The 15,839-nt window shown below is 38.5% G+C and overlaps 1 protein-coding gene across 1 annotated transcript; it reads right to left on the bottom strand.

Annotated features, from left to right (window-relative positions):
* Window positions 1-2,083: 2,083 nt before the first annotated feature.
* Window positions 2,084-11,851, bottom strand: rgma (repulsive guidance molecule BMP co-receptor a). Its single transcript, XM_067389336.1, has 4 exons — window positions 11,838-11,851; window positions 8,827-8,942; window positions 4,992-5,509; window positions 2,084-2,785 (listed from the first exon to the last, which is right to left on the bottom strand). Exons 1-4 carry the CDS (start codon window positions 11,849-11,851, stop codon window positions 2,084-2,086), a joined length of 1,350 nt encoding a protein of 449 aa, XP_067245437.1.
* Between the last annotated feature and the right edge of the window lie 3,988 nt (window positions 11,852-15,839).

Genomic DNA, 15,839 nt, shown 5'->3' with positions numbered 1-15,839 from the left:
TTCAAATGTCTCTTTAAAGCCATGAACTGCACCAACACAAGCTTTCTTAGCAGTAGTAAGGCTCGTAAAACTTTACAGTGTAAGAATAAATTACTGTGAAGTCTCTCAAAGGATTCCTTATGTATAATTAATATCTAAACCATAATTTTATAGTTTACTTTTTACTAAGAGAAAACAAACACTGATAAGAGACAACTGTGACAGATGACATAATGATGTTATGTGGGCTTCATATTCCACAAAGACCTTTCCAACAGTCTCTAAACATTGGCCTATAAAACAATTACACTACCAAGGGTGCAGTTTCACTCTTCAAAATAGTGGTGCTATGTATCGTCTGACTTTAGCTCGCCAATACTACTACAGCTATTTACAATACTGAGTGCCAGTAATCCTGAGCCTGCTAATAGCTTAAGAGCGAATGCCCTCATTTCAAATGTCACAAGAAATGCATGGCAGATGTTCATAATAGCTCCTGCACTGGTCCATCCACCATACTGTAGTTAGCAGCACCTTCTAATATTATACACAATCAGGACATCTGGTTTGAGCCTAAATACTTAAGTGAACCACAAAGGCCCCATGAGAAAGAGAAAATTCAGCTGTTTGGGAAATTGTTGGCACCATGGCTTGTTCTTTGGCAAAACGCCTCTGCCATAAATTCACAGATCTACAGAGTCGTGAGCTAAACGAGGCCTACAGCACAGCCACGTCGACACCCTTTTGAAATGGAGAGCAAGGCGTTGCTCTTTAAGAAGCAGTAAGGATGATTGATGGATCGGCCTTGTGGGTCCCATCTCAAACTGCAAATATTGTATGGAGGAACTTGGCTCTCTCCTGGATATATATGTTAACTGTTACCTACTGCATACTGACATGATTTTTTTCCCATTAACATGTTTATATGAAGCAGTTGTGCTATTTTCAAAGACAACTCTGTCTTGGGCCACACCATTGTATGGCTTGAATTGTTTATTTTTCGACAATGGCATTTACTTTGTGAATAAAGTAGAGAAAGTTATTCTCTATCCGCCTGAAAATTTGATCAGGCTGAATTCGAACACCCAATTTGACAGCGGTGTAAATTTAATATTTTTTTTTTCAAAATGATAACACCTAAGCAGTATGAGTGTAGTTTAATGTCTGCTTGACACTATGGTTGACACCCCCTTATTTATATATATATATATATATATATATATATATATATATATATATATATATATATATGTAGGAAAGAGCTCTTGGCAGGTAGTAAAAGTTTTTACTGACCCATGAACCACCACACCAGAGCTACATTAGGACCCTGGGTGCAATATACAGCTATTATGAAACAATTCACACACACACACTCTCTCTCTCATACACACACACATTCATGTAATCACCCACACAATAACACGTCTTTCTCTTGCACACACATAGACAAACTATACAAAAGGCCTGATGTTATGGCCTATTAATCTTCTCTGTAGACAACATGACTTACTAGTCTGACACGGCCTTGGCCAGGGGGCTTTCACTAGAAAGCTAACATTTTTCCAGAGCTGGAGCTTCTTCAAAGAGAGAACTCCTGTTGGCCCTCCATCGTTTGGAGACGTTAATAAAAGCTCCTGTCATGTCCTTCAACCTGGCTCCGGGAGACATACTTCACCTCTCACTTGGCATCAAGTGAACTGAAGACCATCTCCAAACTCTTCTTTCTGCAAAGGATCATCCGTCTCTCACTCCTGTCAGTGGCACGTCACTCTGAGAGCAAGATTGGTTTAATCTGACCCGAGTTAGGCCCTCTCAGCACTGCCTTCTCTGTTATTGAGCAGTTATGAGATCAGCAGGATGACTGCAGAGATGGGTGGAACTCCAGGAACGCTTCTGCTCTGGCCTGATGAATGAATGTATGTGATGATAAGGTGAGATGAGTCCATGGCGTGATACAAGACACACAAGTGTGAAAGCCCTCGGCAGAAGCTCAGGCTCTAGCTGGGAATCCCAGCCTCTGGTAGATGGAACACAACACGGTGAGAGTAGCCTTTCACATGCATACAGCTTCTTACAACCATCTAACAAGGATATCCAATGGGGACTACAGACAAATGGAACACGAGTCAGTCCATAACTGTACGACAACAAGGCTGATGAGGACTAGGAAACTAAAACCCAATTTGTCTGAGGCAGAGTTGAATATTGTATCCTTTTCAAATAGGTGGTATTTGTCTTTGTTGGAGTGGAGCATTTTAACATCCTCAAAGGCATAGTAGGCTGCCAGGGTGAAGTTAATGTCCCCAGAAGATAGCAGATCAAAAACACAGGATTGGAAGTACAAATCCTCCACCGGTAGACGTTCTTTGCACTTGGCCATGGCTGACTGATAAGTGAAGCCTTGGGTAGGACTGCCTGGTCGTCCCCTGCCTAAGCCGTGGCTCTCTGCCGCCCGCGCTTTGAATGTCCTGAAGTCTATTCGCTGGTTGGCAGGGCAACCATGCAGGCAGAGGTAAAGATCCTGGTTGTCCTGGTCCTCCACCGAATTCACGACCTCCTCTGGCATCCGCACCGCAAAGGTGAGATAACGGCCAACTTGCCGAACTACAATAGTGGTGCCGATATAGCGTGCCTGGATCTCCACATGTTGTCCAGGCACCTTTTCTACCACACGTAAAGTGTTGGCCCCATGGCGGTCACCTCCATTCTTTGAACCATCAGCAAATGCAGCTGGAAGCTCGTCAGTCTCAGCATGGTACATCTTCTGGTCTACACATTCTTGAAAGTTCTTGAAGATGATTGTTAACTGTGGTAAAGAAGTGAGAGTGAGAACCAGTGAGAACAAATTATTTACAAGATTATTTAAATTGTGCCATATTAAGATTAATTATTATTTGGAGCATCAATACATTAAAACGCAAGGAACAGAAAGCAAACATTAACTGAATTGTAAAATCTGTGTTAGGGTTGTCAAAAGTACTGACTTTGGTACTGAAATTTTAAAAATGTGACGATACTGGCATTTCCCCCTAGCATTTTGAGCAGATGTTGAGCAAATTCTTAAACACCTATGATTGGCCATAGTATCCACATGCTCAACAGACATGTCTGTGATTGGCTATAATCTTTCAAACGCTCCCATGTGTATCTGTGTAAGAACTCGGCGAAGAGCGTCAAAGATGTCTATTTACAATGTTTTTGAAGCATTGTAGCCAATCACAGACATATATCTTGAGCGCATGAACAAAATGACCATTCAGAGGTGTTTAAGAATCTGCTCAACAGCAAATAGGAAAATGCTGGTATCATCGATTTTTTTAAATATCAGTACCAACTGAGTACCGAAGTCAGTACTTTTGACAACCCTAATCTATGCTAGTTAACGCCAGAATCAGATTCTAGAAAAAAGTAGTTAAAAAAATGTGTACAAAATTTAAAATGCAACATTTGTTCAATCAAAACCAGCCAACAAACAGCAGCCAGACATAAAGTGTTTTATGCACCACTGCATATGGCAAAAGATGGTCACTACTCCATTCTGCATAACTGAACCTTGTCTTTATAAAACCAGAGGACTGTGTAGTGCAGACCCTCCAAGCCCAGAAGCTTTAGTAATGTCACATTTCAGCAGCAGCTCAAGATACAGGGGGCCAATGTAAACGCACTCTGGAGAAACACAGGTCCAGTCTATGTTACAGCAGGCCTCAGTATGCAGACACAAAGACAATCCATTCATGCTGCTCAGAGCCTGCCTGTGAACCCCGGATTCAGCTCCAGGGAGTGGACTTGCGCCAGCTAGAGAGCACAGCCTGCACAGGGGCTAATTAGAGAAGGCTGCTCCTACCTCTGACTCCTCCAGCAAGCTGCCATTAGGGGGCCAATGGACTGCTGACACATATGTGACCTCGGGACGTCCAGGCTGCTCTGATCTTGCAAATGATGCATATGAGTGTGTGTGTCTACGTCCGAGTGGAGACTTAGTTAAGCCAAACCGCCCTATAATCACTAATGGTGCAGTGAACTGCCCCCCTGTTAACGCCACCCACCCAAGGCTTGTTTTTCGCAGGACAGCGAGAGCTTGTTCAAAGCTATCAATAAACAAGGAACGTCTTGTTTGCACATCTGCCTGCAGACCTGTTTTTGCTTTTGTCTCTGAGCCACTGTCATTTATTTAAAAAAGCCAACTTAAAAATATCATGATCCCTTTCCTTTCCTGCAAGAATGAACTGTGGGTCCTTCTACTTAATGGGGAATCATTAGAGGTTTTTGATGGCAGAAAATTGCTCTGTTTCTTAATGTGATTGAGTACAAAGTACTTGTGTTTTTCTGCCACGAGGAAAAACTCTGAAAAACATTTAACCCTGGTCACACAATTAAAGCAGCCAAAAGGACATCAGACATGTCGGACACATAAACTTGTAGTCCTGTGCTTTCACCTTAGGCTCCACAGCTGGCCAATTCTAAGGCAGCTCCCAGTTTGTCCAATGGGCCGTAAAGCAAAACAATGATAATTTATGAGGTATGAGGGCCAACTAATGCAGAGAAAATATCAGCAGTTTCCTGTATGGACTGAGCACTTAGTTAAAACAACAAGAATCTTAAATCACACACAAATAATGGCAAGGACTGCCACAGATATAGTAACATTAGTCTTGACTGTCCAAAAAATAAATAAATAAGGCACTTGAGCCTGGTAACAACATAAGTTATTATGTCTCTTTTGTTGCTGACATTCTTAAAAAAAAAAAAACGTTAATCAGACTTTCATCAATTGTTCCTCTTATCACATCTTCATCTGTTGTGGAACACATCCAAATGCTAACTAGAGTCTGCACTTAAGAAGTCTGTTTTCTCTTCCTACTGGTGAAACCACACTTTCATCATTAACTAGTTTGTTGCTGAAAAAAGTTCCTTATAGGTTGAGCTAGTTGAAAAGCAGCTGGTGAAATAAGATGACAGACCAATTCTGAAATTACTTTTGTTGGTTTATGTGAGGCAAAACAAATCCTTACCTTGCTAGTAGCCGTAGCAGAAGATCCAGGTACAACAGGAGTGTTTGTAACTTGCACAGACAGGTACTTATTGTGAATCAGTGGCCAGGCTCCCTCAACTTTACAAGTTTGAAAGTCATCATTGAATGTGCGTAGATGTGGGTCCCCGAAAAAGCCGCAATGAGTGTAATTGGGAGGTGCAGCATTACGTGGTAGACTCCGCTCATAATGGCACACCTCTGGCCCATCAGAGGGAACGTGGATGTCCGTTTGGGGTGGTTGCTGTACTGGGGGCGGTGGTGTGCGGGCACGAGGCTGGGTAGTGGGCCCTTCTTTGGAGCAGTTGTGTTGGATCATAAGATCCTCAATACCATGTTGGGCTGAATGGTAGGCCAGGTCACCCCGGCACGTACGGGCGGTGCGACGGACGCAGTTGTTGTATGCCCGCAGAGCGGTGCAGAACTCCTCTTCTGGGCCAGAGCTGGAGGTGGAGGCCCAGAACTCGGAGTTACACTTGAGGATCTTACACTGCAGAGTTGCTGTAAGGCAAAAAGGGAGATAGCATAAACACACTGGCATGGTCAAACCAAGTTTACAGAAGTTTACAGAAATTAAGCATCAACCAAAGTGGCTGACAAAACTGATTAAGCTTTTAAATTGAAAACTAACAGTTATAATGAAAAAAAAAACCTTCTCATTTCTCTTTTTAATCAAGAATAGCCCCCTATATTTAATGTTACAACTACTCTTTACTTTTTATACACATTTCATACTTCTTATTTTAATTATTTCAGTACTAACCTTTAAATTAAGTTCAGTTTATTATGGTATGTTCATGAATGCCAGTTGCTCAAGGCCCTCATAACAACACATGAATTCTCTCTACATCTGGACAAAGTGAGGCTTTAATTCCATCAGTAATAAAAAAACAACATTCCAACCAAGTTCCAAGTTTCTGTGTTTTGCCAACTTCCATCAAGTCTAAGTGCTCTGAATGTAGTATAAAGTAAGGCTATTGTTGTCTTGTTGCCTTTTCAAAAATAAAAGAAACAAAAAACTTTAAAGTAGGCCAATCAACATTTGTTGATTTTATGTGAAATTCAAAATGATTATATTCTTATTATGTCTATAATATCACTGGGGAGAAAAGCTCAACACATTTGAGAGCTATTGTAATACAAAACGTAAAGCAATAAGCATCTAAATAGGCATCATTACAAAGTAATGAATTCTCGACAGGCTTATCTAACTTCATTACCTCACCATGAATGACATCACTTTATATTAGTAAATGGGATATGCTTTATCGAAAAACGCTGATTCCAAGCTCCCAGTTGGATATCTAGCAATTTCACACTGTTTAAGGTGCAACACAAATTAATAGCATTAAGACAAACTGGAAGGAAGCTTTCAAACTTACATTCACACCAACAAAAGTCTATTATTTAAAAGTGCTAATCATCTCACATCAAATTTGCACTCATTCACACCTTGCTTGTGCTGTCTCTTTGCATTGCTAAGCAGATTGTGGGGGTGCCTTTGAGCAAAGCACTGTGGGTGTCAGTGACCGAGGGCAAATGCACATCTGAAAAAAAAATCACTTAGGGCTTGAACAGAAGGGGGTAGATGTTTGTGTGTGTGTGTGTGTGTGTGTGTGTGTGTGTGTGTGTGTATGTGTGGGAGGGTGTAGTCCTAGGACTCTGAATGAAGACAATGCAATTTGCCATTGAGAAGAAACCAGCAGAGTCATAAATTAGCCCTGTGTAAAGGGATTAGGTAGAGTTTCATCAGCCATGCAGGGCAGGAGGGAAGGGGGGCTGAGGACAGCCTTAAAGAAACAGGATCTCTGGAGAGAAACTGGCTCCAGGACCAATGGGTGGAACACAGAGTAGGTCTCACCATTCCACAGGTCAAACTGGATATGAGATAGCCACCTGTCCAGAGCAAAAGGCCGTAATCAAAGGCAAAAGCAATTTCAAGCACATTCCCCTTCCTCGGATTACAAGAGCTGAATTGAAATCCGAAGGCTTTTGAATCATGTGGTTTTTCATCATTTAAAGATGATACCTTCGTTTAATAAAATGCAAAGACATGCCAAAACTGCACACAACTTTGTTTCCAAATGATCACACACCAATCTTTGTTGTCTCAGTTACAGACACGCACCTTTCACCTACCAGCTATAAAAGGCATTTATGACCATCTGATAAGAGACAATAGGCTAATTTAAGACGTCAGCGACTAGCACTTGCATGATTGCCTTTTGTTTGGCGTTAAATAACTTGAAAGAAGATGGGACACAGGGTGTGAAATCAAACTGAACACTACTTACAACTGACCAGAACCTTGACAGATCAAAACAACACTTGTAAATTCCATTATAATGAGATGTACAGGAATTAATTATCACATTTGGAAAACACTGCTGACCCATAATCATGTGAGTGTCTGCACTCTTCAACACACATTAGATTTTTCTTCTTTTAATACATACTAAATTGCAAAAATGGAAGGATTTTACGAGCTTTACGAATGGTAATTTCCTGCTGTATTAAGATTTTTACTGTGACATCAATGGTCATTTATCTTTTAATATCAAATGATATTACTATCATATTGATTGTCTGTTACTATATATATATATATATATATGTGTGTGTGTGTGTGTGTGTGTGTGTGTGTGTGTGTGTGTGTGTGTGTGTGTGTGTGTGCGCGTGTGTGTAACAATAAAGGGGAAAGTATTTGCAATATTGTGATGAATTTTAGAGGTTGTCATCTATATGTCATTCTATATACTCGTTATAGAAAAATCTCAATAATGGTGACAATAATTTTATATAAAGCACTGAACATTACAAAACAAGTAACTTAAAGTGACAGTAACGGCATTATTCAGGCTGGGAACTTGTGTTAGTATCACACTGTGGACATGAAAATATTGCAGCTAATCTGTACACAAGTCTGTAGTGTAGTGCAGACAGTGATAATGTCTGTGATTCAACACAACACTATAATTTTATGGTCTTTTCCTACTACTGTTCACTGTGAAGTCCATATCGTACTACCCAGTATTTACAGTACTGTAAATTCAGACTAATTTTTCTGTGAATTTAACATATAGATCTATATTTTAAAAAAAAACATCTGTATAGACATTTTTAGATTTTTGTTTGCATTTAAGAAACTTGTTTTACTAGTGAAAACGCTCTTAAAAGACTTTACTGTGAAATCGTTTTTGGAAATTTTGCCCCCACAAGTCGAGCGAAGGCATGTTATAGATGTGGAGGGTTCGCTTCCCCTCCCCCAAACACAACAGCACGTCTCGGCCAGAGCTGTGGGAAACACTGCGGTAGTGCAGCAGAATCGAACCGAACCTTCGCACCATTACGCTTTTATCGCACGGTTTAAACAATGGCTAAAAAACAACTAAAATCACCAGTCTATCTCTGTACTCACATTTGTTTTCCGCATCTTTTTAATGCGCAAGGTTTAAGTTAGATGGAAAATTAGCACAGTCAATTTAAACGCATTATGAGTAGTGCAAACTTTAAAGTTATCAACAACAGCATTATTGCAGCGTACATTATGCAGGAATGTGCACTGAGGTGTTTTAGATGATAAATAACTTTCACCAGACGTAACTGGGTCATGACTAAACAAAATACACCCAACTGCATTTACTTTGCTGCTAAGTAACAAAGCATACGTTTGTCAACATGTTTAACTGCTCTGTGTTTTTGTAGCGATTATAATTTATAGGCTTCATCATTACTTCGACAATTAAATGCCAAGAAACATACACGTATCACCATTTCCAGTCCTAAAACTCCAGTAAAATTCTTTATTTTTTTCTTACCTGATGGAAACAGACAGAGAAACAGAACAAGGAACTGGCAGACTTGTAGCGCCGATGGTCCTGCTCCTTTCCCCATAACCATCCATCCAGCACGGGACAGCGCTCCTCTCCTCTCCCTATTTACACCAGCAATGTAAAGAAACGCGAATTAGAGCAATGCTGCAACTTTCCGGTTGATTAGAAGTTGCTGAAGAACCGCAACGCCCCGAAATCATTCCGTCGTACAAATATCGCTGCTTTTGTCAGATATTCTCCGTGTTCACACATTCCCAACCCTCACTAGAAACGTGCCATCGATCTTCGAGTTTGCTAGTGTCAAGAGGGCGCAGCCTACACTGCGAAGTGCACCAATAAGAAGTCACTGTTTCTCCACCAACCCCTCACTAGTTTCAAATTACGCCTGTGCTTTGAAAAGTACTTTACCCGTTTGCCATGTAGGCTGCGAACTCAAGAAAGGGAACGCATTTCTTGTTACTCTTTAATACATAGCTAATATGTAAATAATACTTTCCTGTGCGAGTGCATGCATTTTCAGTTATGACAGAATCAAAATGAGAATGGAAATATATTTAAATGAAGATGCAAATGTAAATTGTTAGTAGCCTATATTAACAGAATGTATTACCAGAATATATACTGGTCCATTAACCCACTTAATCCGATTTGAGCACAAATATTTATTTAAGGTCTAAAGAGAGTTAGTGTATTTCAAACAGAGTTGTCCACTAGAAATGAAAGTACAGACCAAATTGTTTAGATTTTTTTTTGCGTGGCCGGTGTGAATAGTCATATGACCAGAGCTGTTTAAGTACCATATTTAGTACATTATAATCAGAGAGTCTATAATTAATATATCCAAAATTAAAATAATGAATAAAATTTCTCTGTCTCTATAAATCATAATCACAAACAATACATGTAAACATGTCAGTAGTCACTCATATAAGCTATGTGTAAATTTCCAAATAAACTGAAATATTAGGGTACTTCATTCTTTTATCATACATTTTTTTTACTTCATTGTTATGTAACTTTACACTCTAAAAAATGCTGGGTTAAAAACAACCCAAGTTGGGCTGAAAATGGACAAACCCAGCAAATGGGTTGTTTTAACCCAGTGGTTGGGTTAAATGTTTTCCCAACCTGCTGGGTAGTTTTATTTAACTCAGTTGTTTAAAAATCGCTGTATTGCTTGCTTAAAATGAACCCAAAATAGATTGGAAATTAACATTTATTAATATAAATTAACATTTATTAACAAGTTGAATTAATAATAATTAAACAATAAAAATTTATCAAATCGTTTATTAATATGTTTACCTTTTAATTATTATTATTGTTGCCTCTATTAATTATGTGTCTAATTTTTAATTTTCAACCTATTTTGGGTTCATCTTAAGCCAGCCATATAGTAATTTTTAAACAATAGTTGGGTTCAATTTAACCCATCCGCTGGGTTTGTCCATTTTCAACCCAAATTGGGTTGTTTTTAACCCAGCATTTTTTTAGAATGTAGTTGTAATTGTGATGAGGAATAAAATAACATGATTTTAATAACAATCTGTTTATTTAATTTTATAATGGAAAACGTTTCTTTAGACTGTCCAAGTAGTAAAATACACATACTTAAATAGTTGAGAAAATTATTAAAAGGCTTAAAGCAGGGGTGTTTAATCCTGGTCATGAAGGGCCAACATCTTGCAGAGTAGCTCCCACACCTCCCTGGAAGATTCTTGTAATCCTGAAGACCTAGATTACCTTGGTTCAGGTCTGTTTAATTGAGGTTGGAACTAAACTCTGCAGGACAGTGACCCTCAGGAGCAGGATTAGAAATCCCTATGTTAAAGGCTCATTTAAATACAAAAGAAAGAATCAGTTTATCATTAAACTGCAGTGGGAATGTATGCTTTATTTGTACACTATGACAAACAGCAGACTGATTAAATAAAACAGAAAGGACAAAAGCTTCTGTCCAAACTCTTCAAATCAGAAATGGAAAAGAAGCTCTATACCACCCACAACTAAACTGCAACAACACAATGTATGATCACCTGTTAGTGGTCTGTCTCTGTCAACATAAATGCATTCACCTATAAGCATCTTCATACATCACTGTCATCAATGCCCAGGGCTTTGAAAACATCTCAGCCAATATGTGATATATAGCACAATAACGAGCTTTATATCACTGCATTTCCTTCATATTTCAGACTCCCAGATTACCTTTCCTTATGATGCACTGCTATGTGAGACTATTTATAAAATATGTAATCTTACAAATTATTTTTTATTTGTGTGAACTAATGAGAAGAAGGATGCTTCCCATATATAAAGTATAAAAGCTATTAATTAAAGCAATCTGACCATAAAGGTCTTGTTGAGATCTTGACAGGTCAAGGTAATTGAAAGGTCCTACAGAAGAAGAGGGAATGTGGATATGTAATGGTTGTGTTTTAGTGGTCAGCTGTTGCAGTCCAACAGATGGCGCTTGCACAGTGGTTGAGGATGAATGATATCTCCAGAGATGAGTTCTCCTCATGCATAAGGTCTTGAAAGAAGAACCACTATATTATTTACAGTTCAACTGTGATGTCTACATTTTCATTTCAGATTAGAGAAAATTACCTTGAATGGAGGTAGATAAAGCCAAAATATGGCATTATGGTACCTTAATGAGAAGATATAGATGGTGTTGTGAACCCAGCACAGATGTAGTCTAATCATTTGTGAGTTTAATTAATCATCAAAAGCGTGTGTATGATTTCAAGCACGACAGACGCTAAAATATTCAAATTTAAGAACACAGTATTCTCTAAAAATCTCGTTTTTCTTTTCTTCTATTCTAATTAATACAAAAAATACTATCTTTACTTTTTAGACCATTCTTGAAGCTAAAACACTGGGCTCTACACTTACAATGTGATACAATATAAGATGCTGGTGATATAGGCTATGGTCTTCACATAAAGTACCAAATAAAGTTATTTGTCTAGTAATCACCGGCAACCCACCTTTTTGAATGCATGGAGCTCTTCAACACTTTAGGATTGAGTTTCTTTGCGGAACCGGGATGAAGCTTGTGGGACGAATCCGACTGAAGCGCGTGCAGGCGTGCTTTGTATCAGTAATCCGATTTTTATTATTATTTAAGTCTATATATCGATGTAAAACTAGGGATGAAGCGCTGCTGTCGTCCTTGCATGATGTCCCCTGTTCCGATAATTTTAAGGGCAAGATAGGTTCTTTATCTCAGCGCTGCTAATCTACTTGCGGTGTCTGATGTTATTTTCATCGGTTCCGTGATCTGGAAATGAAGGTATGATCCGTCAACCAGTTTATCGAGACACAAACGTTAAAAAAGAAAACCTCGGAAATGTTTTCGAATCGATAGTGTTCTTCATTTTGCAGTGGTATTCCCAGATTCCTCTGTGGCTCTCAGGACTTGAGTAGGAAGAGCCCTCGGGGCAGCAGTGTTGATAGCGCTGGCTCGTTTCCTCGCCTCAGTGTTGTGAAATGACGAGTTTGAAAGTGTGAGGCAGAATGATCAGCGCTGCAGTCTCGAACTCCCCACACTGTCATAGTCAATGCAGGGTTATGTCTGGTAAGCCAAACCTGACATTTATGAACCCGTGCTATTACAGATATTGTAATAGTTTATATTTATAGCATTAATTAGACTAATTAAATGCATGAACATGTTGTTACAATGTAATTGCCTTAGAAAAAAAACAACATTTTCTGTTGGTCGTTGTTGTTTGCGTTATGTGTCTCAAACTTATAGACAGGGTACATTTTCTATATTTAGGCTACAACTACAGTAGTTTACCAATCTACTATAAACTGTGTAAATTAATGGAAAGTATAAAGAGCGCTGTTGTTACAAACTATCCTGGATCTGGATGGATTGTAACACTAATGGGAAACTGTGATGACATTTTAAATTTTGTCCATGAATTTAATGTGGTCATCAAATTTACATTCAAAATAATCACCTGATATTGCCAGTGTGATATTGCTTTTATTCAACAGTTCTATAAACACAAAAAAATATAGACAATAACATGTTTTAGACGAAAAAAAAAGTCTGTTCTTATTCAATGCAAAAGAAAATGATCTGAAAACAGCCAAAGCATCAAACTTTGAGTACCAGTCAACACACAGACGGAAAGCTGGTCTGGAATAGTGTATATAAGTGGAGTGGAGTGATAGTGATTTTCCCTCCCCCTCTCAAAGCATTCAGTAATCATTCAACTCCACTTCAGGTTTTTCCACGAACCACTTTCCACACAGAAACCCAGTTACAAGCGAAAACAATAACACTGACACTTGTACTTTTAAAAAGCTAGTTCTAGTCAGAGCTGTGCACATGCTCAGCACATGTTGGCTCACAGGGACCCTGCAGGTTTGAGTCTGACCTGGCTGCCGAACCCTATAACCCTTACAGTTCTGTAAAAAAGTGGAAAAAACTTGACTTTGCAAATATCAGGGGCTGAGCCCATTATCAATTTTAGATGCAATAAACATGCTACTGTTACCTGACTACACTATACCAGTCCCATAAGCATGTAACATGTTTCAAGCCCTGTTAAATTTGATAATTATGAAATATTAATTAAAAATTATTGACAATTTTGTTTTCATGCTGCACACAAGCAGCAGTCTGTGCATACTGGGGTGGATTTTTCAAGCTTTCCATTTTTTCAAGAACAAAACACCACTTGCTCTGAGACCCGACGGCTGTTTCTGTGTTGATTTTTTCATTAGCAAAGCAAAAATAGACAAAGTAAATGGCAATATTGTGTGTAAAATATAAGTCATTTAATATTAGCAAATAAATATTTATCTGAATGTCAAAACACCTGCAGCTTATTGCCTATTCTGATATTCAGAACAACAGCACTTATGCAACATTTACGTGACTGTTTGAGGGGCTGTTCACATGGAATTCATTTTTGCAGTAAAATGGGTCTTCTAAAAAAAGAACTTCTTCTAAAAATGCAACTGTCATGCAAAAGGCACAAATACTAGAGTCAAAGACTAGCACATAGAAATCTAGCACATAGAAAAGCAATGGAAAAGTGCAGTGGAATGCAAAAAATGGCAGCAGTTCAGCACAAGCTCAATATCAAAATAATTTATGTCTTCTTTGAAGCATCACTGGCTTGGGATGTTACAGTATAGTTATTGCATATCAAATCAATCCATTTGCCATATCAATTAAAATTTCTGGAGTGAACATATGAGAAGGAAAGAAATATATTAGGTGCTATACTGCTCATGAGACATGAGAATTAGCTTTTGACTGAGGTTGAAGTCAACCATAAATAAACAACCTAATGTTTGACAACCTAAAATTCACTTTGACTTAATATAAATAAATGGTAACATATTTTATTTTCAACGCTTTGACACTGTCCACTTTGACAATGACTGATGCTAGAGGGAAATCACCTTTACATTAATCTGCTAGTTTTCAAAGGAGAGGCTTCCACCCTGGTGTGAAGAGAATGGCTTTACAACAGCCGGATACTGGACATCCACCTCAAACACAGCTGGCGGAGGACAAGAAAGAGGGGGGGTGCAAGGGCAAACAGACAAGGCTTGCTAAAGCTATGCGCTCAGTTGACATACGTTTAGCTGACATCTGAGCGATAAACACTGCAGTTGTGAAGAATGTGTCTTTTACATTCAACACTGCAATTATAAATCCAGCATGAGCATTAGCAAGAAAGGATAAGAGGAGGTGAAAAGGACTGTTAGAAATTTTGTGCAGGAAGACCCAGGCAGTGAGAGTATTTAAAATAAAGAAAAAATACAGCATGAAGTAATAATAAAAACAAATGGTGAGAAAAACACAATATGTGAAAATGGGAATAGATAAAGAATGCAATAATGGTCAGACAGAGAAAACTACATAACATAAAATATCATAACCAAACATCAGGGCCACACAGCTACATTATATCATGCATATATGTCTCCGTGGTTACTGACTCAGACACAAAAACAGATACAATCAACTGTAGTTATTACAACAAGAAATGAAGAAAAATCAATAAGACCCCTCCTTTATTTGCTCCTTTTGATTTCCTTTCTGCTTCATGATTGAATACCGACAGTGCCAATCTCATTATGTTTCATGTAATCCATTATAGACACTCTGTCAGTTTTAGGCACATCTTAAAGCCTTGGCCACTATAACACAATATGAGGTGAGGACTTGCCAGAGAGTGAGGCATTCCAGCCAGTAATTATGGAACAAGGCCATGGGATCCCGATCTGGGTGAAAACCATTAATTTTCCAATTTGTTTAATGAAAAGGCAGAGGATTGGGCACTCTGGATCTAGCCAATGTTTATTTTATGAATGTTTATGCAAGAGCCTGCTGTAGGAACACTATGATCAGAAGCATGGCCACACATTTTAGATGTATGCTTACAACAATGCTGAAAGCATGATCAAAGAAAGGTTTATCTAATTTCTATTGTGTTGGGTGTAATTAGGTAGATAAGTTTAAAGAATGGCTAGACTGCCATTTTCCCCTTTGTTAGGGGGGACTTTATCAGCGTATATGGGTTAGTGAATATCTGCACTAAGCTTTCTAAACAGCAGCTTAAACAGAGCTGTCGCCATGTTATCTTCTTCACAGCTCAACACAGCACAATGATGAAGTATATATGTGTAGTTTCAAATTTAAAATGGCTTTCAAGTGTACCTCGCTTCAATGTGCAAGTGATGTGTGCTTGAGAATAAGACAAAAGATGCTTTCAATCCAATTGCGGGCATTTTATACACAGATATATGCATATATGTGGGATTTCCATATTTAAATATGCATACAACAAAGCTATTAAAGGTTAATTATGTCCGACCTCAGTCTGCATCTTATGAATACAAATGCTATATGAGGAAAAGGACTTGTTTTTAAAAAATCATTTTGGTGGTTTAGGTATTAAAAATGTTTATTTTTTTCAAAATGAAAGATTCAAACTGTTGTCCAATAGGAGGCTCAC

Source organism: Chanodichthys erythropterus, chromosome 7 (genome assembly GCF_024489055.1).
Source record: "Chanodichthys erythropterus isolate Z2021 chromosome 7, ASM2448905v1, whole genome shotgun sequence".
NCBI lineage: Eukaryota > Metazoa > Chordata > Actinopteri > Cypriniformes > Xenocyprididae > Chanodichthys > Chanodichthys erythropterus.
Note: the sequence above shows the minus strand (reverse complement) of the source record. Positions and strands in the feature narration are given on the sequence as shown.